The sequence below is a fragment of the Labeo rohita genome, chromosome 5 (genome assembly GCF_022985175.1).
Source record: "Labeo rohita strain BAU-BD-2019 chromosome 5, IGBB_LRoh.1.0, whole genome shotgun sequence".
NCBI classification, from domain to species: Eukaryota; Metazoa; Chordata; class Actinopteri; order Cypriniformes; family Cyprinidae; genus Labeo; species Labeo rohita.
In genome coordinates, this window is record NC_066873.1 from 17,204,133 (window position 1) to 17,228,281 (window position 24,149).

Here is a 24,149-nt window from a genome sequence, read left to right on the forward strand (position 1 = left end):
CAAACTTTTTATTTTAAAATGTAATAGTATTACCACACTTTATTATTTTAACTATTATTTTATTTAAAAAAAAACAACTATTAAATAAATAAAGTCCAATGATGATATTATCACTATTATTATTATTTTTTTAGAGTTATATTTTCGTACACGTTCACGAGAGAGTGGTGTTCCAACGGATAACATAGGCATAGCGTAGCGTAAGCTCTGGTGAGAACATGCTAGTATCACGAGAACCAAGTTTTGTTTACAGCAAATGACAACCAGTCTCCTTTTGGCTTATATTGAAAAAATTGTTCTTTGCAAATCCTTGTTTTGTACTTTCAACTCGTGACTGGTGTTTTGTTTTGCTCTCTCCACTGCGTTTTCATGTTAGACACCACATTTGCCTACATCCTGTGTCATCCGCTGGAACGCCACTTTCTCATGAACCCGTGTACAACAATTAGCGGAAGCTAGAGATTGCGGTTTATAATATATAGATTTAAATCATAGATGTTCTTCCTTACACAAATGCATCAATTTGCTTTTTTTTTTACTTTTTATTATGGATGCACTTTATTGGACTTCAAAATCTCACCAGCCACTCATTGCCATTATAAAGCTTCAAAGCACCAGGAAATCTTTTATGCAATTCTAAATGTATTTGTCTGAAAGAAGAAGTCATACACACCTAGAATGGCTGGAGGATAAGTAAATCATGGGATCATTTTCATTTTTGGAAAAACTATCCCTTTATGTCAACTGAATTTCAATAATAAAGTGAGATTAGGCATTTTGATGTTGTTAGTGAAAAAACCTGCTACACTGACCACACAGTAGATAAAAAAGTAAAGCTTTACCTGTATAAGCATCCAGCTGAACTGGCTGAGGTGAAAGTAATGGAAGAAGAGGCCAAGAGCAGCACAACTGTCCTCTGAGAACATACGCCCCCGGAACGCAGACACCAGGAAACAAATCTGAGAAACACAGAGTGACAGATACATCAGCAGAGGCACTGGACTCTTCATACACCCGATACACACTCAGCAGAAAACACACATTCAGATGACTCTCAGCATCTCACTCATCCCAGAAGAGCATCTCAAATGTCTAGGACTGTTCCTAAATCATTTATACTTATAATATTTTTGATAAATATTTGAAGAGCTGACACTGCCAGGTCTTCACCAGACGTCTCGAGGACTTTTACATCACACTGCAGAATGGTCAGCCAGAAAGAGCAACAGTTTAAATCACTGTATGTGTGTGTGTGTGTGTGTGTGTGTGTGTGTGCCTACTGAGTATTTAAGCAGTGCAGAGAGCTTAAAAAAAAGCTATTTTTATGTACAAAAAGAGCAAAAAGTATGTACGTTTTTAATTTTGAAATTATATACTATTATATTTATATTAATGTATTTTTATTCAACATTTTAATTTAAAAATAAAAAAATTGTGTCTGCGCCGATAGCCGACATACAGCGCCTTGCTCTACGGGCGTCCTGTGTTCGAATCCGACTTGAGAACCGTTCCTGATCCCACCTCCTTCTCTCTCTCCCACTTCGCTTCCTGTCATATCTGATCTGTCCTATAGAATAAAGGCAAAAACACCTAAAAAATAAATAAATAAATAAAATAAAAAATTGTATGCACTTACAGTATATACATGAATTACTTTACATTTTGATACACTAAATATTTTATATGACTATATATTCTTACAGCTGACCTTAGAATCTAGTTTCCTGTTTACAGTTGCAGTTTACTAGTGCCTTTTTGGTGTGACACTATAATCCAAGGGTCAAAGTACACTTCAGGAACAGTGCAAAACCTTATCAAACAAAAACAACTGGGTAGTTTCACCTTGTCTGTGACCTCTGAGAACTGTATTTGTGGACACTGGCAGACAACTCTCACGTGGAGGGCAGTAGGTAACGGTCTGGTCAGTGAATACTGTGACCCTTTCAATACAAACAACACTGTGTTTTTCAACTAAACCGAGTCCCTTTTGGGAAACCAAAATTAAGGGAAAACTGCGCCTGTGGAAAACCTATCCTGGCTGCTGAGTGTGGGGAAATGTGGGGTCATTACAGACGGGACGGCATAAAATGAGGTACTGTTGGGATAAAAGTCAAGAGGACAGCGAGTGGTGTGAGAGGGAGGTGTCAGCGCAGGAAGCAAAAGAGGGCATGGACGTCCGCAGAGTGCAGTGTCCATCAGGTGCATGCTGGGAAGCGTGATTCTGAGTAGTCGTGAGCTGGCGTGGAAATGCGGTAATACTGCCAAAAAAAAAAAACCTCAGTTGTGTATGTGTGTTAGTTAGCAGGGTTATGTATGATCTCATAAAAACAAACTCAAATAAACCCTCGTTCGACCAAACATTTTCATTCAGTCTGTCCTCATTTTAGTTTCTGACCTACATTTCACATTTTACAATGTTAAGGGTTATTTTTAAGGTTAAAGGAGGCCTACTATGCCCCTTTTTACAAGTCAAAGGTGTGCCCAGAATGTGTCTGTGAAGTTTCAGCTCAAAATACCCCACAGATCATTTATCATATAATTTAAAATTTATATTTTAAGTGGAAGCAGAAACATGCTGTTTTCATGCATGTCTCTTTAAATGCAAACAGAGCTTGTACCTCAAATACTCTGCTAAAAAAACATCTGTTTGGTTTTGATTAACATGTCTATCATGCTGAAATCATGTGTTTTAAACCATATTAGTTTATATTTCTGATACATGGTTTTCTGAGCACAAAAACCCGAAGCATGAGCACAGAAAGGTGCTGTTACACGGCATGTGAGCACTAAACTAAGTTCTCTTTCATGTCTCATTGCGCTTAAACTGTCAGATACACAAGTTTATGTTTAAAACAAACATGAGTTACAAAAACAGTCAGTTATGTCTATGAAGGTAAACAGCTGGGAAAGAAATCGCATGTTTTTATTAGATCCGTGTGGCAGCAGTGTAATATACAGTAATAAATTAATAAATCCACTGCTTTCTTGTCTCCTCTGAGGCTGGGACTCTAAATGGCGTTCTGTGCGGGCAACGACAGAACACTTAGCACGCTTTGCTCGAACATTTGCCATCCCGTTAGAAATAGTACACCGTTGTCGCTTTACGAAAACAAAATGGCAGCACCGTGGGTGGAAATGTGCAGATTAAGGGGCGGTAATATTATATTATATGAAGGAAGTGAAATCTGACACACTTGTTTTTTGACATGCTTGTAGAAAAAGGCTTATCAAAACCATAGACTGTAAAAAAATATGGACGTAGTGTCCGTGACGTCACCCGTAGGTTTCTGAAGAGCATTTTTGAAGCTCTTAGTGGGCGGAAGTCGGCCGTCGCCATCTTGGAATCGTGTCACTGCACATCACTCCCGGATAATCGATAATGGGCAAATAGGCGGGACGTGGGTGGAGCTGGTTGCTGAAACCACGCCCACCTAGCGCGACGGTGGTGACAACACCTGTCACTTAAGTGGCAATCCACCTGTCACTCAAGTGGCCACACCCTAAATTATGCAGAACTTCAAGGCTTAATATAAATTAAACGGATGAGTTATAAAAAAAAATTCACCCCCCCCTCACAGTTGACATGAAGGGCAAAATTAGCTATATAGACCAACACCACTTTTTGAACCAGGCTGTAAACCTATTTTTTTCTGCTGTGAAGTTAGGCATTTTAACATGGGGATTGACTCCCTTTTGCATTCAGTCTCTAGCGGCGAGTTGATGAATTGCAGTTTTAGTCACTTCCATGTTGGCTTCAAGAGGGAGGCCGGGAGGTTGCCACTTGATCAAAACAAAGTTACTTGATTGCCCATTTTACGTTTCTGGGTTGGTAGATGTACTGAGGACCCGATTTTAGCACCTCAGATTTTCATGATATGTCACCTTTTAACGAACTCAAAACTATTTATCTATTCAGACACACCTATCCTCCATAGCCTTATGTTACCAAAATACCAAAAGAAAATAGTCAGAAAAAGAAAAACATGAAAAAAATGACGTATGGAAACAGTTACTAGGATTGGCGGGGCTTAGGAAAGCCTCGGTTTTTCACAAACCTTTTTCTGTGCCATAGTAAAAATACTCAATCACATTCAAACTAGAAACTCATTACAGGCTCTACAGTGACACCCTCATTAATGCACACTGAGGCAAAGCCCATGTTTTTGTTTCTGTAGTCGTCCCTGGGGCGCACACCCGGGTGAGTAAACAGGGAGGAGATCTGATCGAGTTCCCATTCAATATGACCTGCTCACGCACACCCATCCAAACGATCACATCAGTAACACTAGCCGCTGATGGCAGGGCCACCATCCCCCCACTCCTCCAATAACCTTTCTGGATGATTCTCTGGTTGATCCCACTGCCTTATGTAACAAAAGAGACATTGAGAAAGACTGAAAGTAGCAGCTAATTCAGTTTGTCACAAACAACCCGTTCGGTACACACATCTACAGCTGGTTTATCACTGGCCCCTATAGTCATTCATCATTCGTCTTGCAGTAATGTGTATAAATACAGGCAACATGGCTCCGGCTTCACAGTTCCTGATTAATAAGACATCAACACCCCTGTCATATGAAACGCATGGCCTCCGATGACATAACCAAAGCTGTTTGGGGGACAGTGGTTCATTCAGGGGCTTGAGATTGGAGATGGGTGATAGAGAGCCACAGTGGAGATTAGAGGACCCTGTGTCTGGGACCCGTCTGGCCTGGGGACAGCCCTCAAGACCAGATGCATTTGATAATGTGGATCTACTTATCCTTTCAGTGCAATCACTCTAACGCCTAACAGGGAGTGGCAGAAAATAGACCATACAATCTGATACTCGTTGTGTTTACAGGACGGATGTACTGCGCAGCAGTGTACCATAAACAATATGGGTGCAAACAGTACATGCGTGCAGAACAGCTCAAGAGTTCATATCATAACGAGGTAAAAGAAAAAAAAAACACCTGTACAAAACCTTTCTAATCAGTTTAAATTCACAACTTGACTCATTACTACATTTGTTATTAGGAAGCAGTGCAAAAATGGATGTTAGTAAATGTGAAATAAAATAATTTAGTGAGGTTTATCAGAAAGATCTGGAAATGGAACACATTTTATAGATCGATAGAAAGAGTAAAATTGTCTATTAAAAATAAATAAATAAAGCCAAATAATGATAATAATTATAATTCTAAAGAATAAATATATTAATTATTAAAGACATTTAATACAATTAATGAAGCTTATTAATTTCATTAAAAAATATTGTAGCCTGGAGTTACGTATGAAAAATCATTAATTTGCAGTGAGTCTAAAATGCTTCATAAACATGCTTTAAGAAAGCAGATTATAATATTCTGCACTATGTCAGGTCAAAGAATGAATGAAAAAAGACCAAATGTTCTCTAAGGTCAATTGGTTCCTGATGAGACATAAAAACAGGGCTGCGTTAGGGCTGTCTTTATGGAGATGAGTCACTCACAGCATTATCAGCTTTCTAATGACAGTGCTGGATTAGTGCCAGACAGTCCTATAATGCCACTGTCTTATCTGACCTAATGCCAAAGAAGACAGACATTATTTATTGCGTTTTTTTCAGGTGTATGCTTTAAGTAAAATAAGTGTTTATGCAAAATTAACGATGAAAAAAAATCTCATAGCTTCGTTCGCATCAAAATAAATGTCATCTATCTACCAACATACATGGAACAAGACAAAATTAATTTACAGTGAAGATCAAAATTAGCGAACAACCTACAATTTCCTAAATTTCAAGGTCACTGCTTAGTTTTGAATACTGCAGTTTTACAATGACACACATTCATTCAAGTCCCCCAAAAAGGCTGGTAGTCTATGTAGGAGATAATACGTAAATCTCATCGAGGAATCGGGTTCAACACCGCAGCTGGAATTGCTCCCTGATTCAGTGCTGAACAGGCATGTTGTACTGAAAACACACTCTGCAGTGACCAAACCTCTCATCAGCAGAAAGAATCAACATGTTGTGTGGAGAGTTTAGAACTGGTCCAAAATTCACTTTAGTAATGAGAGCAAGTTGAGTTTATTTGGGTCTGATGGGAAACATTTTGTTTGGTGTCAAACTAAGAAAAGACTGAAGCCCAAGTGCATAAGGAAGTCAGTGAAATGAGGAGGAGAAAGTGTCATGGTTTGGGGGATATTTTCTGCAGCAGCAGTTGGGGCTGTCATACAGTTACTGATAGAGTGAATGCAAATATTTATTTCAACATGCGGTACCTTCCCTGCAAGAATCTCTCAATCAGCCTGCAATTTTCATGCAAGACAATGCCCCCGTCACACTGCAAAATGTGTAAAGCAGTTCCTTCAAGCTAAAAACACTGAAATACTGAGAGACTGAAAATCTCTGGAAAATCATTGTCGACAAAGTTATGGCTAAGAAACCCATTACAGTTATCGAACTATGGAAGCGAGTGGAAGAAGAGTGGACCAAGATCACACCAGGGCAGTCTGAGAAACTAGTGATGTCCTGCGGACACAGATGTGCTTTAGTCATGCGGAAGTGCCTCTACTTTTCGGGTTTTAAATCTGTACCCCGACCCTATCATTTCTTATCCAAATGAAAAACCAGACCCAAGACAGACCTGATGAAATTAGACCCAAGTCCAACCGACCCGATGGCATTTAGGCTATTTTCCAACCGCCTGGATCCGAAAGTAAACGACACTGACGTGTGCACAGCCTGCAGCCCCGCCACAGTACCCCTTTGTCCTACTGACTGATTTGGCTGCTGCTCCATTACTTTTAATAATGCATCTCCATTATGATCTCATATCTATAAGATGGATTTCTGTGTGCAAAGTTACAAACGTATGCTCCTTTTCTATGTGCGTTCCTCACTTAACACGAAAGTGTAAGTAGGCTACGCATACAGGATTGTTTAAAAGAATTCCAGACTTATCGGGTCCTTTCGGGATAAGTACATTTAAATTTAATTACCTGAGACCCGAGGCCGCTAACACCGAACGCGACCCGTGTCCGAGGCACTCTGAGAAGTTTTGGACCCCAACCAGCTCGGGGCTCGGGTCGGACATCGGGTTTTCGTATCCAAGTGGACCGTGAAGACCTCTATTCTACACTTCCTGCTAATTTCTGACAGCTTTAACCCTCTAAAATCTTAGCTGTAATCTTTTTGTGCTACAGTGATTACTGTTCACTAATTTTGATCACTGTGTTTTCCACAAAATAAAGGTTTTTCGTCAAAGATGTTATAAAAAATATCAGAAAAAAATAATGTGTTTATAGATTGTTCTCTAATTTTGATCTCCACTGTATATTCAAATGTAAATTATCTGGAAAATAAAATCTTAATATCTAGATTTCCAGTTAAACTCAGGTAAATGCTTACTTTTTTAAAGCATGTTTAGATATTTTTGCAGAGGTTAGTAAAATTTTTATGAATTATATATATTTGTTTCTGCACTTGTTTCATCATCACATATTTAAATAATTTAAACAAAATATTCAAACATTAAAGATGCTATGGTAAGAAAGCAGCTGGGAATGTAGATGTAAACAACATTTTTCCAGCTAATTCACAGTTGACTTGAAGTCTCTACAGACATGTTTTACCCGGAGGAAGATACTGAGCTTAAAATAGCCATACACCATGCATTAAAAACATTATGTCTTGACTGACAGACAGATGACCAGGGAAGCATGCATGCTGAAGTGAGAATGACAGCCCAGCCAGGAGCTGCAGAGTAAAAGCTACTTCAACATATTCAGCAAGCTGCTTTGGTTAAAAAGCATCTATTGAAGCACAAATCAATATTAAAAAAACAGTTGCTCTGTGATCGATGTACTGGCCTTGAGACATCTTCTATAATGCCAAACTCTTTATTCATGAGTTTTCATGATCACGACTACATTTTCATGTGATCTCAACATAGCAAAAGTGGTTTTATTTTCTCTTACAAGAAAAAGAGTATGGTACATCACATAATTTCTCTGGACAGCCGCAAAGTATTTAATCAGCTTCTGTCAAACATCGCTCTATAACCATGCAGGCGTCCTGTCACACAAGTTGGCAGGGAATGAACTGACCACATGTCACTACAGAGTGAAAGACGATAAACATGTTGCCTCCTTATCAAGTGTCAGATGCTGATTTGTAAGACATAATAGCTTGAGTGAGTAGCTGCTAAAAGTAAAAACTAATTCACTCAGCCATCTTGCAGCAGTAAATATTGAATTAGAAAGAGAATATAATATGTGCAAGTGAATTATGTAGGCTACAAAGTTATCTCTGTATTTTCCAATGAGCACAAATTTCTTCATTTTATTTCACTTTTATTTTTTAAGGATATTTACCTGAGAAGCAGGTAAATGCCCTAATCTCTGCAGTGTGTTTTTGTCTGCACTCAGAACCACTTCAGTCCTGTACTCCATTGGTGTGCCTTTGAGTGCTACTATATATAGATACTGTGTTAGTCACCGATGCACCTCCCCCCTTTTCCAAAGCTGACTATAAAGGAGTCAAGCAGTCTGTGGCCTCAAGCTGATTTCCACACACATCAGTCAGACAGGTAAAACCTCAGTATCAGCCCTGTGGGTATACGTATTGTGTAAAACAAACACGTGTGAAAATAATCTGGAACAGCCCAATGATATACATTTTCTGTGTACAAAACACTACTACCATTGCCAGCTGATGGAAATTTGTACATGCAGGGTGATGCAAAGGGAAAAACTGAAGGGTAATAATATAGCAAAGATCCATCTGCCTTCCCCCTCAGAACAGAGTGCCGGCTAGGCTGTTTCCTGTCTGGAGGATGCATATGTGTTTGTCATCAAGCAACAGGCAAGATGTATATATTTGGCTTAAGGTATGGTATTAGTTGCTGTTTTGAAAAAAAAAAAAAAATCAATCTTTGCTCCGCTGCATGGTAGATGATCTTCTCTGCATATACTTCCATACACTACAGTAGTCTAAGTTAAATTATGATTGCACTAACAGAAAAGTATCATGTTATTATCATGCTTTTTTTAGGCATGGCAAGCATGGTAATGCAATGGTTATTTACATTATTCATTTATATATATATATATTTTTTTAGCAAGTAGAACAGCAAAAAGTTCCATCACTGTCTTTAGATTAACCTGAATTGCACTGCTACAAACCTGAGCAATATTAAGCAACCAGAATTATAATTATTTAAGATTTATTTAAATGTCCTGTTCATTTCAACAAAACAAAACCCAACCAAACCAAATCAAACAAAGCCAAAACCCATCAACCCCTCCAAAAAAAAACCCTAAACCCAAACAAAAACAAAACCCATCAACCACCCCAAAAAACCCTAAACCCAAACCAAACCAAAACCCAACAACCCTGCAAAACTCTAAACCCAAACCAAACCCAAACAAAACAAAATCATCAACCTCCCAAAAAACCTTAAACCCAAACCTAACCAAACCAAAACCCAACAACCCCTCTAAAAAAACTCTAAGCCCAAAACCAACACAAATTAAAACAAAACCCATCAACCCTACCAAAAAAAGCCCAAAACAATCCAAACAAAATCAAAAGACAACCCATCAAGGCCCCCACAAAACCCTAAATCCAAACCAAAACAAAACACACCAATCTCCTATAAACCCTAACCCCAAACCAAACCCAACAACCCCACAAAAAACCCTTAACCCCAATCAAACCCAAATAAAACAAAACCCTATTCTAACCCCCACCCCCACCAAAAAACAAACCAAAATCCATCAACTCTGTTCAAAAAACCCTAAACCCAAAACAAAATCTATCAATACCAACCAAAAAAAAAACCTAAAACAAAACAACACACATAATTAAAATTGAAATGTTTTAAACAACTCAGAGTTAATTTTCTCAGAAATTGCTTGTTCACGTGCCAGAAAAAATATGGATCTGATTAAAAATGATAGTAAGAAAAACATAAAGGACAGCTATTTATTTAAAAAACATTAAAGTTTCAAAGTAATGCATGTAGTTGCTTTTTGCAAGTCACTGTACAACAAACAACCCCAGTATTTTCTGTTTGTGAACTGAAAAAAAAAATGCATAAATTAAAAAATATAAATAAATAAATCACACACTTTTTTAATATTAACATTTGTAATATTTTCATTTTCATTTTAACATTCTCTGTCTTTTTAGAAATTTTTAGAAATTAGAAGCACACAGTTCCCATATCTCGATCTCTGGAAAAAAAAGATAATGTGGCAATTTCAGTTATCATCAAAGAACATCTCAGATGGTCAATATGCTCCTCTCAGTGATCTGCTGCTGATGTTGACTTGGCACAGGGTGCTAATAATAGCCCTGGCCAAAAAGATTACATCACCAGCGGAGCGTGAGAGATGAGTCACGTCAACCAGACGGTCCGAATCTTCAACGTGTCATTGATAACACCATCCTGCTTCTCAATTGCCCTTTTTCTTTCATTTCTCCCCCCACTTCCTATCCCAGCCCCCTCTCCTCTAACAGCTACCGGTCTGAACTAGCTGGTTCCAGACTCAGCAGCATCGTGGGTGTTTCCTGAGCTTACTTTTGTTCAGTGGGAGCCAAAGGCACAAATATCTCACAAACATCCACCTTCATCTGTTCTCTAATTTCTTCTTTCTGCCTTCATTCTCTTCCGGCAAAATCCTTTATTGCACACGACAGGGCTTTCCCCGAACTGTCAGGTCTGACAGGAATTTTTTTTTTTGCACAGACTTTCATCAGCCAAAGCAGTTGCGATTGTGTGCCTCAGGCACGTACTACGTGAATATGTGCTGTATCATGCTGGGATTCCTCAAGAAAAGCTGATGTACGCTAATAGCCGTGGGACATGAGTATTGGGTCAGTGTGGGAAGGCCACACCTGATACGTGACTCGCATGCACATGTGCTAAGATGTGAAGACATACTGAGAACGCTAGAAGTGCGGGCAGGTTTCATAAGGAAGTCTTTATCATCTACATTCTTCTGAATTAATTTTCGCAATCGGGTTTCAGACGGAAACTTGTCAAGACATTGAACAAGAAAAAAAAAGTTGTTTATGTAAGAAGATGAAAAAGTCCTTTTAAATGTTTAATTATTTCAACACTCAGTTCTCAGATCCTCTATGACTAATAAAACATTACATAATCTCAGTGAAGATAAGACATTCTAATTAGACAAGTTTAGCTAATTAGACATTTGTATAAATCAAAAAAGACAAACAACGTGAAGTGATCTTAAGCATTCACAACATTATGTTTTTTACAATTAACATCCAGCTAAAGGATTAGTTCGCTTCCAATATAAAAATGTTTTTATATTTCACTCACCCCTATTTCATCCAAGATATTCATGTCTTTCTTTCTCCAGTCAAAATGATTTAAGGTTTTTGAAGAAAACATTCTAGGATTTTTCTCCATATAGTGGACTTCAATGGGGATTAACGGGTTGAAGGTCCAAATAGCTGTTTCAACGCAGCTTCAAAGGGCTCTACACGATCCCAGCCAAGGAAAAATGTGTCTTATCTAGACATTTCTATACTTTTTAACCACAAATGTTTGTCTTGCACTAGTTTGACCTCACACATTATGTAATCAGTGTTTACTAAGCAAACGTGCAAAGAAAGTCAAACGCCCTTTACAAAAAAAGGTAAAACAACAATGTCAAATGATTTTGCAGTTGGAGGAACAAATTTGATTTTTTCACCCTACCCAGGGCTATACATTTATTTTCTTTTTAGGAGTTTAGGAGCACAGTCAAAACTTCAGGAGCACCTTCTAATCAATAATCAAAAAATCTGATAAAAAATTAGCTTTCCCATTACGAGGTGATATTTGACTCCTTAAAGTGATTTACAGAGGAATTTTGTTTTTACATTTGTAATGGTATTTACAAAGTATCTACTTTTTTATGTCAAACTAAAAAAAAGCTATTTAAAATTTCTAATTAAAACAACAGAATAAGAACAAGTAGAATAAGTTACCAATCAAATGAAATCAGTATTAACAAAATGAATTTGTACTACAGAGGTGGCATAGTAGACACAAAAGTGGCTTGTAGGTGTATTTTCACGTTTAATGAGGCTCAGAGGTGGCATGAGTGCAATCAAATTCATAAATCTTCATTTGATTCATTCGAATGACTGATTCATTCAGGAATAAAGCAAGTGACTGTCTATATGAATGGGAAATTGAATCATTGACTCATTCGATTTGTTTAAAAATGCGCGTTTATACATAAACGAAACACTGATGTGTTTAAATGGAGATGCGCGGTGGCTCAGTTGTGACTTGTTTCAACTATTTTTGATGACAAAACAGCAAAATCAGGCAATAATGTTATAGTCAGGCAACTTACGTCACTTAATATTCACTTGTTTATTTAACTGTTGTATTAAATCATTATCTCCCTTACAAACTCCCTTAAAAATTAAACGCTGTCACTTATCTTAGTTCATCGCAATCTCACAAAGTTCCACTATAATCAACAAAACTCTCTACACTGGATCTCCTATTTACAGTGTTTTCATTTGTTTATGAAAGGATTCATGAGATATGTCTGTGATAGTGCAACAGTGCAAAAACGCGTAGAAACCTTTGAAGCTCCCCTCAGCGCAAACAAATATACTGATCAGGTCAGTCGCACTGGTGCTCCTAAATATTCTTTCATAGTCGCACGCAGTAGTTTTCAGTCGCAAATGCAACTTAAATGGTCGCACTGTAGAGCCCTGCTACCCTACCTTGTTTAACCAAAGTACACAGACGAAAAACTAATTACTCTGGACATTTCCAATGTGATTATGCAATGTGTGAAAATGCACATGTGCATAGTAGAGCTAGTGCAAGATGAGCATTTGTGGTTAAAAAGTTTATAAATTTGTATTTCTTTTGAGAAAATGACTGATCATTTCACTAGACAATACCCTTATTCCTTGGCTGGGATTGTGTAGAGCCCTTTGAAGCTGTATTGAAACTGCAATTTGGACCTTCAACCCATTGGCCACCACAAAAGTCCATTATATGGAGAAAAATTCTGGAATGTTTTCCTTAAATAAAAAACCTTAATTTCTTTTCGACTGAAGACAGAAAGACATGAACATCTTGGATGACATGGGGGTGAGTAAATGTTCATTCTGGACGTGAACTTCTCTTTTAATGCTCATGTTTATGCATGTTATTTTGTTATGAAACACATAACTCCCACTAGATGTTTGACTTACAAACAATCTCAGCACTCAGACTAACAAATACACACATACACATTGAGCATTGACGTTCAGTGGGACATTATTACACCCTTGGCACTAGTCCGGATGACCTGCTCCCTTTTTTTCTTTTGTTCGTGATTACATTTCAAGCCCTTATGCAAGCTTGCTTTCAGCAGGGACAGGGAAGTCTATTGTTTTTAATGACATACGCAGTCAGTTGTGAACTTTCTATGGCATAAAAACAAATTTGGATTTGGACAACACTGCTACTGTGCAAAAAGGTCAAGTTTAGTTCTGAGAAAAGCTCAAGCATAATTTACATAGTTTACAGACGCTATTTGGTTTGATATTTTCTATTTAATGCAATGAGGCTCCACTTTATATTTACTAAAGGCATGCTACAAAGCAGTAATAGCACATCAATGAAAGGATACTAAAGACCTGTATGTTTAAATGACTTTGATAAGTGGTGACAGGAACTTCAATCATCCTCTTCAAGCCAGCTTTAGCTGAATAACATTGCAGCAGTGACTTCAAAGTCTGCTTTATCGTTCTCAGAAAACCTCCTTGAAGTGTCTGAGTGTGTTGAAACCAAACAAGCTTTGGCCCCTCACTTCTACTCACAGACACTGTATGTTGCTGTTGTCACAAATCTCCTAGCTACCTGATACTGCTAGCGCTCTCCTCTTCAAAACAACACATGCTATCGTTCATCTCATGCCAGGCTGCGGCAAACAGAAAAGTCGGCCTCGGTGTTGGCTATCGCGCTGACACGTTTCGGGTCAAAGCGGACACACCATCCAGCCAAAATAAAAGTGACCATGGGAACACATTCATAAACAGACCTTCAGAATAACAATAATGGCTGAAAAAATGAAAATGAGGGAAAAAGGTCAGTACATTTAGTGTTGTGCGACACAAAACCTTTACAAGAACTATTATTGAAGAACGATGATTGACACAGTGAACATTGACTGAAAGTGACTCTGTAGAAGTTAGAAGGCAGGACATCAATTAATGATTTCACAATGCTCTCTTTAATCTCCAGCTGGGAGATTGACTGAGAAGCACTTTAGTTTTTAATGGGTTTTGTAACTCACCTTGAGACAAACAGTGACTTGACACGCAGAGAGACAGCACACACACACACACACACACACACACACACACACACACACACACACACACACAGGCATGCACACCAAATCAACATAGCTCATGACAATCTCACTTTGAGATGCCCTTCAGATGTACTAGCTCCTGTCATATTCAGATCCACATCATATTATCATTTATGCATGTAGGCATAAAATTTTGCATAAAATGGTTTAAATGGCGCCAGCCCAAGGGGTTGCACTTCTCCAGCTCATTCCAAGGTTTCTTCATCCTTTCTAAAACATTGTGGGGAATTTTTTCTTGCCATTGATTAGCTTGTACAGGGTCGTAATGCAATATTTAATGTTAAAAGTGCTTCAGAGCTATATATATAGTTGAGGTCAAAAGTTTAAATCTTTTATCTGGAAAGTGTTAATTATTTTACCAAAATTATACATAATGCATGTAATTTTTAATATAGTACTGACCTGAATAAGATATTTAACATATATATATATATATATATATATATATATATATATATATTTTTTTTTTTTTTTACATATAGTCCACAAGAGATTATAATAGTAGAATTTATAGAAATTAATTCCTTCAAAAGTTTACATACACTTGATTCTTAATACTGTGTTGTTACCTGAATGAACCACAGCTGTTTTTTTTAGTGATAGTTGTTCATGAGTCCCTTGTTTGTCCTGAACAGTTAAACTGACTGTTGTTCTTGAGAAAAATCCTTCAGGTCACAAAAATTATTTGGTCTTTCAGCATTTTTGTGTATTTGAACCCTTTCCAACAATGTCTGTATGAGTTTGAGATCCATCTTTTCACACTGAGAACAACTGAGGGACTCATATGCAACTGTTACAGAAGATTCAAACGTTCACTGATACTTCAGAAAGAAACACAATGCATTAAGATCCAGGGGTGAAAACTTTTGAACAGAATGGAGATGTGTACATTTTTCTTATTTTGCCTAAATATCATATTTTCTTTCATTTAGTAATGCCCTGCAAAACCTACAGAAGATGCTTACATGTTTTCCAGGAGACAAAATAATCTCTGATCTTTAAATTTAAAAAGTTTTCACACCCTGGCTCTTATATACATGTCTATATATGTGTTTATATACATATACACTCTCCATAGGGACAATGGTTTTTATACTGTACAAACTGTATTTTCTATCACCTAAACCTACCCCTCATAGAACACTACTGGCAATTTTTGAACATAATTTAGTATGTTTTTTTAAGCCATTTAGTTTACGGGGATACAGGAAGTGTCCTCATAAACCATGTTTACATTGTAGTATCCTTGTCATAAAACAATATATACCAGAACTCACACATTACCTTTCAAAAGTTTGGGGTCAGTATATATATATATATTTTATTATTTAGCAAGGATGCATTAAATTAATTAAAATTAGTTTTTAAATATTTTAAAAGCTTTCCATTTCAAATAAATGTTGTTTTTTTTAACTTTCTATTCTAAGTATCCTGAAAAGTATCACAGTTTCCACAAAGCATGAATTAAATCCGGTTGTAATTTTAATATTATATTATAGAAATAATTTACAATATTACAAATTTTAACCAAATAAATGCAGCCTTGATGAGCTTCTTTCAACAACCTTTAAAAAAATCCTACTGGCCTCAACTTCATTTAATAGAATACTAGTCAACCTGTCATTGATTAGTAATGAAGCTACATTTGCAACTCTGTGCTGTCACAATATCAGGCCCTTCATCATATCTTAACCATTTTACAGTGTGCTTTGTGCGCTGTTTTCTCCTAGGTTGTTTTTTCCAGCTTTTGCTTGCTCATATCCTAATTAATTTACGTTTGAGTGAAAAGTGCAGCACTTAATACATATTTACATGCATTTCTATTAGATTACACATATGACCCCAGGGTTAAGTGGGGGGAATTTATTACTATGTTTTCATACACTATAGATCACTTTGAGTTGAGAATGGAGCTACAGTGACCCCTACAGCCACCATATAGCAATGCAACTTCTAGGAAGACCAGTGGTTCATAGTTCCTGTATTGATAACTATAAGTAAACATTAATATTTACACAGTTTATCATAAGGATAAAGAGTGTTGACAATTTGTTTTGGCCACGTTACCATGCAGACTGCACACAGTCACGCAGTCAAAGAGCACTAACAAAAGAACCTAAAATAAGCCTGAAGTTTAATGAAATGACTGTTGATGGTTTCCTTCCTCGCTTATCTGACGGCACATCCTGAAGCTTCTTGGAAATCTGACAGAAGCCTGGTCCCTCTATCTTTTCTGGAACATGCACAATGGCCTTTGGCTGTTTCTTTCAGTGCTCTGGGTTCTGTCCTTGTATTGTGTACACACATTTTACTGAGTGGAAATGCTAAACAAGAATGATCAACTTCCAGTTTGGATGTAGCACATCATACGTGTTGACCTCTGCAAGGCCGAACGAGTCATTCTCAAATTGAGCGTCTAAATGAATACCTAAGCACGCTAGAAAGCAATACAGTGTGTTTTCACACAGGCACGAGTAATTAGCTGTGTTAGCGCTGACCCTCATTCTTTCCAGAGTCAATAAACAAACAAAAAAGCAGCTCATCAGGTGAAGCATTGCCCTGTCTCACCCTCCAAAGTTCAGGCCAAATGAACTATGTGCTTCCCAGGTATCCAAAAATAGAGCAGGCAGGCTCTCAGAGTCCAGAGGTTATCCAGAAACCGTGCTGACAGACCTGCGCTGATAGGACTGTCCAGGACAGCTGCCAAATCTAAACTGCATTAAGAGCTAGTTTGACGGGCAGGACCTAAACGCTAATGATGAAACGGAGTCTATGGACAATAAATGAAGCTGGTAGAGGAGAAAATGCAAATTAGCCACAGTAAGTACAAAACTGGAGGTTTCTGCACACAGTATGTAAAAAGGTCAGGTGTCACCTGTCTTCCAGAGCAAACGCACAACATTAGAGTCAAATGTGGCTCAGTGCAAACATGGACAAAGCTGAGCAACAGTCACATTAACTAAGGTCTGTCAGTCCGATTTTCCCCGGACTGGTACGATTCCAGACTAAATCGCTGTGTGACATTTTTATTTAATGTCATTAAAAAAATTCCAACTGGAATCAAACTTTTAAAGTGTGTTTAAACAAATATAGCGTGGTATGCAAAAAGCAGCCACAACTATAATAAACAGCAATAAATTTATTGTGCTCACATATTAACATGACACTTTTAAGATCCTGAAATAATGTTGATTTATGAAGGAGTTTGTTTAAAAACAAACCAAAAAAAGTAAAATGGGAGTGCCACAGTTCATTAACAGCATCAGACTATAACATGCAATGACATGGCTCTTCGGAAAACATTATTTTTTATTTTTCCACGCATAATTTGTTATATATTTCTGTTGGCAGTACACCGAAAAGGCTACATTTGCGTGCTGTCTGTATGAATGCTGTTGAGAACTGTGCTAAAGGGCAGGCTAACTCTCTGCTTCTGTTTACTGTGCTTTTTTTGGTAGGAAATAAGGCGTTCAAGGCCTGCTGTGGGTCATTTGGGGTCATCACTGGGTAGCTAAACCCAGTGCTGGGAAAAGGAAAAGAGCCATTGGTTGAGGTTTCCAGGAGGACATAGTCTAAGCACACATCCTAATCAAACTACACACCAGATGATGACATTTCAAAACATGCAGTGTTTGCTCGCAAACAAATGCTCTCAGGAAAAACAATATGGAAAGCAGATACAAGCGCCATAAGAGCAAAACTGTGTTAGTGTTAAGATCACCAATAAAACTAAATTGCAGCTCACATAAACACGATCAATAGTCGGAAATAACTAGGTTTGCAGCTCCTGAAGGAAACAGCAGTGCTGGCAGGACAGCAAAATAATGGTGTTAAAGTTTTAGGTAAAATTAGTTTTTAGGCTTCGGATCTGCGTAAATACAATAGCAATGAAATAAAAAGAAATTATCAACAAAGTCTTATAGGGCAATGGTTTGCACTGAATTAATTGCAGAAGTTTGGAGAAGAAGCTAAAAAAGGAAAAATAGGAATATTAACACAGTACTTGTCTCGCACATACTCTTAAATGTCTTTTAAAATATTACTACAATTTGACATAAATGTTTTTTTATATAATTTAAAATGTAATTTATTCTTGTGATGGCAAAGCTCAGCAGCCATTACTATAGTTTTCAGTGTCACATGATCCTTCAGAAATCATTAAAACACACTAATCTGGTGCTTAAGAAACTTGATATCAATGTCGAAAACATTTTTGCAGCTTAATATTTTAATGGAAACCATGATCATTTTTTCCATTTTTCTTTTATGAATGGAAAGTTCAAAAGAACAGCATTCAAATGAAACAGCAATCCCTTGTAACATTGACTCCAAACCTTTTACTATGTTTAGATGTAAAGTAGATGTTGTAAACCTTTGTAAACCAAAAATTTAGTTTGTTTTGTAGAGCCAGGCATTTATGTTTTTTCAAGTTTTAAAGCTGGCATGAAACGGAAGTTGCGCTAGTTTTTTCCCTTATTGTGACATAAGCCGCATTCACGCCCTATCGAAATTACCATAGGCTCAAGACAACAACACGTGATGCTTATGTCCTCGGATTTGGAATTATGCATTTCTATAGCAACACGATCAGCTTCTAAACATAGCGCTTAAATCTGCTGTGGTCAGGTGGTACTGAGGTCACTTTGTACTAGTCATAGCTCTCAGAAAACCCTCACCCAACAAGCTGTATTAACAAGATCTACAAGAACGTGAACGCTTTTTACATGTTGGAATCTTGTAATTGCAGTAATTCCGACATGGCGACCAATCATAATGCCAAATCCACCATTCTGACCGACAAACAACCCAAACAGGAGAGTCAGGTTAATGTCAGCGGAGTATGGTGTATTGTCGTCTTTCCGTGGTTGAGACAACATAACTCTAATGCTCATTCATTATTTTATGCTATAACTAGTAGTAAAGTGGAAGAGATGATCTGTTCATGTGCCGCTTGAACTGAGGCGATTGTGTTCTCACTCCACAGATCATCACGCAGTGAAAAATACATCACAGAGCGAAGAGGACACTGACAACGCACCGACAGACTTTGGTCATGTGGTACTTGTTGTAGCTCTCAGAAAACTCCCACCCAACAAACTGTATTAACGCTTTTTACACATCGGAATCTTGTAATTGCGACATGCGACAGCAATATATCCAAGTGCTGGATTTCATCCTTCAGCAGGAGTTTGATTGACAGGCGATCTGACCAATCATAATGCCGAATCCACCATTTTGTCCGACAAGCAGCCCAAACAGGAGAGTTAGATTAACGTCAGTGAAATATGGTGTATTGTCGTCTTTCCACGGTTGAGACAACATAACTCTAATGTTCATTCATATTTATTTCTTGCTATAACTAGTAGTAAAGAGGAAGATATGATGTGCCACTTGAACTGAGGCGACTGCGTTCTTGCCAGTGAAAAAAGATCCTCATGCAGTGAAAAAAAAAATGAAAAAAAAAAAAATATATATATATATACATACACACACTAACTATATATATATATATATATATATATATATCTCTATATACACACTAACTATATATATATATATATATATATATATATATATATATGTATATATATATGTATATATATATACACAAACTACAAACTATATTAACAAGGCTGTTTACACATTGGAGTCTTGTAATGGCAGTAATTCAGACACGGTGTGAATGCAGCAATATGTCCAAGTGAAACAGCTTCTGAAATGTAGAGTGGGATTTCACTTTAGCAAGGAGTTTGATTGACAGGTGATCTGACCAATCATAATTCCAAATCCACCATTTTGTCCAATCAGTAGAATTATACTAACGTCAGTGGAATATTGTGTATTGTCGTCTTTCCGCAGATGAGACAACATAATTCTAATGTTCATTCATGATTATTTCATGCTATAACAAGTAGTTAAGAGGAACAGATGATCTGCTCACATGATTGTGTTCTCACCACATATAATCACAGTGAAAAATACATTGCAGAGCAAAGAGGACACTGACACTGTGTAGACAAAGAAGAAAGAGCAGGTTACTTTTGGTATAAAACAAAGTCTCAGCTTTCAAATTTTGTAATTTTTTGTAAAGAAATTCGAACAATAAATATTATTTTTGGGGCTCTTTAATGTGACAGATCACTGTAGCGCCTTAGTTCTAGCAATTAAAACGTGAATTAATCTCTTGAATTAATTGAATTAATCTCCTGCTTATTACAGCATGAAATAAACGTGAATGAACATCAGATGATATGTTGTCTCAACCGCAAAAAATACGTCAATGCACCATTTTCAAGTCAGACTGACGTTAATCCTGATTTGTTTAACAAACAAAATGGTGGATTTGTTATGACCGGTCAGATCGCCTGTCCATCAAACTCCCTGTTGCTGAGGTGTTGCTATGTGGTTGACAGGGTGTTATTTTTTCCTCGCAAATCTCTGTGACAATAGGCCCTTTTTATGTGATTCATCACCTGTTTTATTTCCACAGGTAAACGCTATGAGTCTGATTGTTTAGAAAAGCTAATGTTTTATATGTAAAGTATCATTCATATCCATAACACAAATGGCATAGGACATGTTAATATGCACCAGTTTAGTAGTAATTACCCAGCAGCCGTGTGTCTCTGCGGAAAGAGGCCTTGACCCTAGCAAATGAATCTCTGCACTGCACGCATCCAATTTGCCTTGTTCTCCACGAGTCCCGTATAGACCTCAATCCAGTTTGAGGCAGACTTTTTGAAAGAGGTGCGCTGTTGGTCTGAATAAGCATGTGCTTCCTTGTCATTCGAGCAAATTAACAGACATGGGCACAATTTAATTAGAGAGGGAGAACTCTGGCCTCTCAAACACCCCCTTTTGCCTTCTTTTGTAATCTGATTGCATCGTGGGACCATCAAACTGTTTAGATTCACTAAGCAGTCCAAGTATGTGTGTATTTAAAATTCTGTGTGTATTTCAGTGTTTGTAAGAAGTAGCAAACACACACACACACCTAAAACACTACAGGAAGAGGGCAGAGGGGAGTTTTGAGAGGTCCAGAGCTTTGCTTCCTTTCTCTCGACTTTCTCACAGGCATTGTTGTGCTCTCCCAGACTTTTTGACGTCAGTCAGACCATGAGCGTCATTTTCCCGCTTATTGATTTACACTGAATGGACATTCCCCAACTCAAATGCAGCTCCCACGACCAGCTGAAAGTAGACTCTTGAAGTTTCAAAACATTCAGCAGTTACGTGAATAAAACTTGCTGTATTGAGAAGCTTATTATAATTTGCACCCAGTCTCAATTTACCAGCCTCATGACAATTATAACCAACAGATACTTTCTAACACAGAAGGGATTGACAGTTACAGTTTCTACAAAAATATTAGGTAGCACAACTGTTTTCAACATTGAATGTAAGTTTCCTGAGTGCCATATCAGCATATCTGAATGATTTTTGAAGGATCATGTGACACTGAAGACTGATAATGACTTTTAACAGACTTTTTTCAAAAACATAAAAATACTGTACTGTTTCCAAACTTCTGAATAGTAATGTATATGATATACATTTGAATATATCCTGTGTATTTTAAACCTAATTTTAAAAGAAAACTTGTTGTAAATACAACATTTTGAGGCACTTACAACACAAAATGCCCATAAAGAATGCACACAATATTTTTCCACATTTCCTAATTTTCAATTAAGAAGGTGGATGCTGTGGATAAAACTATACGTCAGCCACCAATAAACACTATGTCAGGGTCAATAAAATAGTACTACTCAAGAACAAAACGTCACGAGTCCCAGGAATTTCACAGCATTAGCTCATCATTAGCCTGCGATCATGCAGAGTTTAATGCATCTCCAACAATTATTGTTAGTGCAGCCTCGTAACACACGTAATTCATGACACACTCAACTTTTTCCATCTCCATCTCCAAACAAACGTGATCATAACAAATGTCAAAAGGACAAATGTATGTTCCTTCTGTGGAAATAAACATCCAGCATATCGCAGGAACACTTTATTTTGAGCTACAGTATACATTATTATAGATGTGCGATCAGAAAGTAGATAAAGAGTTTAGATTGGTTATATATATTTAAGATTCAATTGTATGACCTAGTACTGAAAAACCAAAGCAATCCCAGTCAGATGCCAGTGACACACTGAGTTGGCGAGGAAGAGTTTTAGAAAGAGACTGCATGCCGCACGTGACACAGGCGACGTTAAGTGAACCTAATACACCAACCTTCAGATAAATAAGAGACTGGTCGATCTCAATTCTCTGAGCTGAAATGCTGAAATGAGCGTAACTGGTTGTGGGATTTCCTGACCTCTTCATCGCTTCATTCTGGGACATTCAATTCAGTACTGAATTAAGCAGATGCCATGGGGAGGGGATATTTAATTTCATTTATACAGAAAACTATAGTATATTCAATATATCTTCTATGTTGTCTTTGTGTGACAATGCTTCCACTGCACGGGTGGCCGTGTGTGTTAGCGTCTCCATATGTGTTTGTGTACATCTCACACATGAGCTGCAGGCATGTGAATCTAAAGGCCACGTTCCCGAAAAGCCTTTTATTGCTGCGGCTCGCTAGCTGATTACCCTTGATAAATGTGTGTTATTGCTGCTCATAAGAACAGCCCTATCTGCACTTACATTTTGGGCCAGGTGAGCTAGTCCGGGTAAATTTCCACTAACTACAGTCTTGAGTTGTCGACCTGTCTCACCTACATGCTGTCACGCAGGTAGTCAAGAAGAAACAGGCTACTGAAGAGAAAAAATATTTACTCTCTATGTTAAATGCTTTAAGAGGGGATCGTTTTCTTATTCTTTATTTACAGCCTTATGAAATTCATTTTATTTTTTTTCCATTTTAATTTTTTCCATTACAATTTTTCTGTACTACATTTTCACGGTTAAATACATGAAAGTGAATTTCTGTCACAATTTGTTCAAGTTAAGCAGAACTTTTATTTTGACGGGTTGCCGTAAAGACCTTGGTTTCTGTTTGTGTGTGTGTATATAACATGACGATTAAAGAGGTAAAATGCTTACGAAGAGACTCACAGAGCTCACTGGAGATTAATTTCTAGTGTTCATATTGTCATATAATGAGACAGCAGAGGCTGAAAACAACGCCAGCATCATGCCTGCTTCAGTAATTGTGTAGTAAATGAAACCACGTGTCTGTGCCATTAATTTACACAGAGATGCACGGAACGTGCAGGATTTATATTTAAATAGTCTTTTGCGGTTTAATATTCAAAGACACTAGTATATATCACTTTTTGATTTAAGTGTACTGACCTACTTTTGATTTGATTCTGCCTAGATTTTCTGATTCTGACTAGATTTTCTGATTCTGCAATGCAAAAATCATAGGGCCCTATGTATTTTTTGCATCGTAGATCTAAACTTCTATAAAAGTCTAAAAAGTTCCAAAAAGTCAAAGCTATATAAAGATTGTAGACTGAACTGACTGAAATACAGCAAAAGTAATGCAAGGCTTTTCTTGCATTTCAGAAAATAAATAAATTTTAGAAATTACATTTACGAATTACTGTAACTTTTTACTCAAATTCTTATTGTGACAATACAATTTACAATTCTAAAAATCATATTAAATTAGGAACAAATACAAGCATTTTACTACTGGGTTCAGGCCTTTGGGCACTTTTGTGTGTTAACAAGACTCGATTTAAAGTAACAGTCCACATAAAACTCAAAATTCTGTAACCATTACTTTCATGTTGTTTCAAAACTAAAGGTAAGT

The 24,149-nt window shown here is 37.3% G+C and overlaps 1 protein-coding gene across 1 annotated transcript in view; it reads right to left on the minus strand.

Moving 5' to 3' along the window:
* adgrv1 (adhesion G protein-coupled receptor V1) overlaps positions 1–24,149 on the minus strand; it is a 175,313-nt gene that overhangs the window by 33,221 nt on the left and 117,943 nt on the right. Inside the window, 1 exon segment of the mRNA XM_051109062.1 lies at positions 843–959. Coding sequence (XP_050965019.1) covers positions 843–959 — 117 coding nt within the window.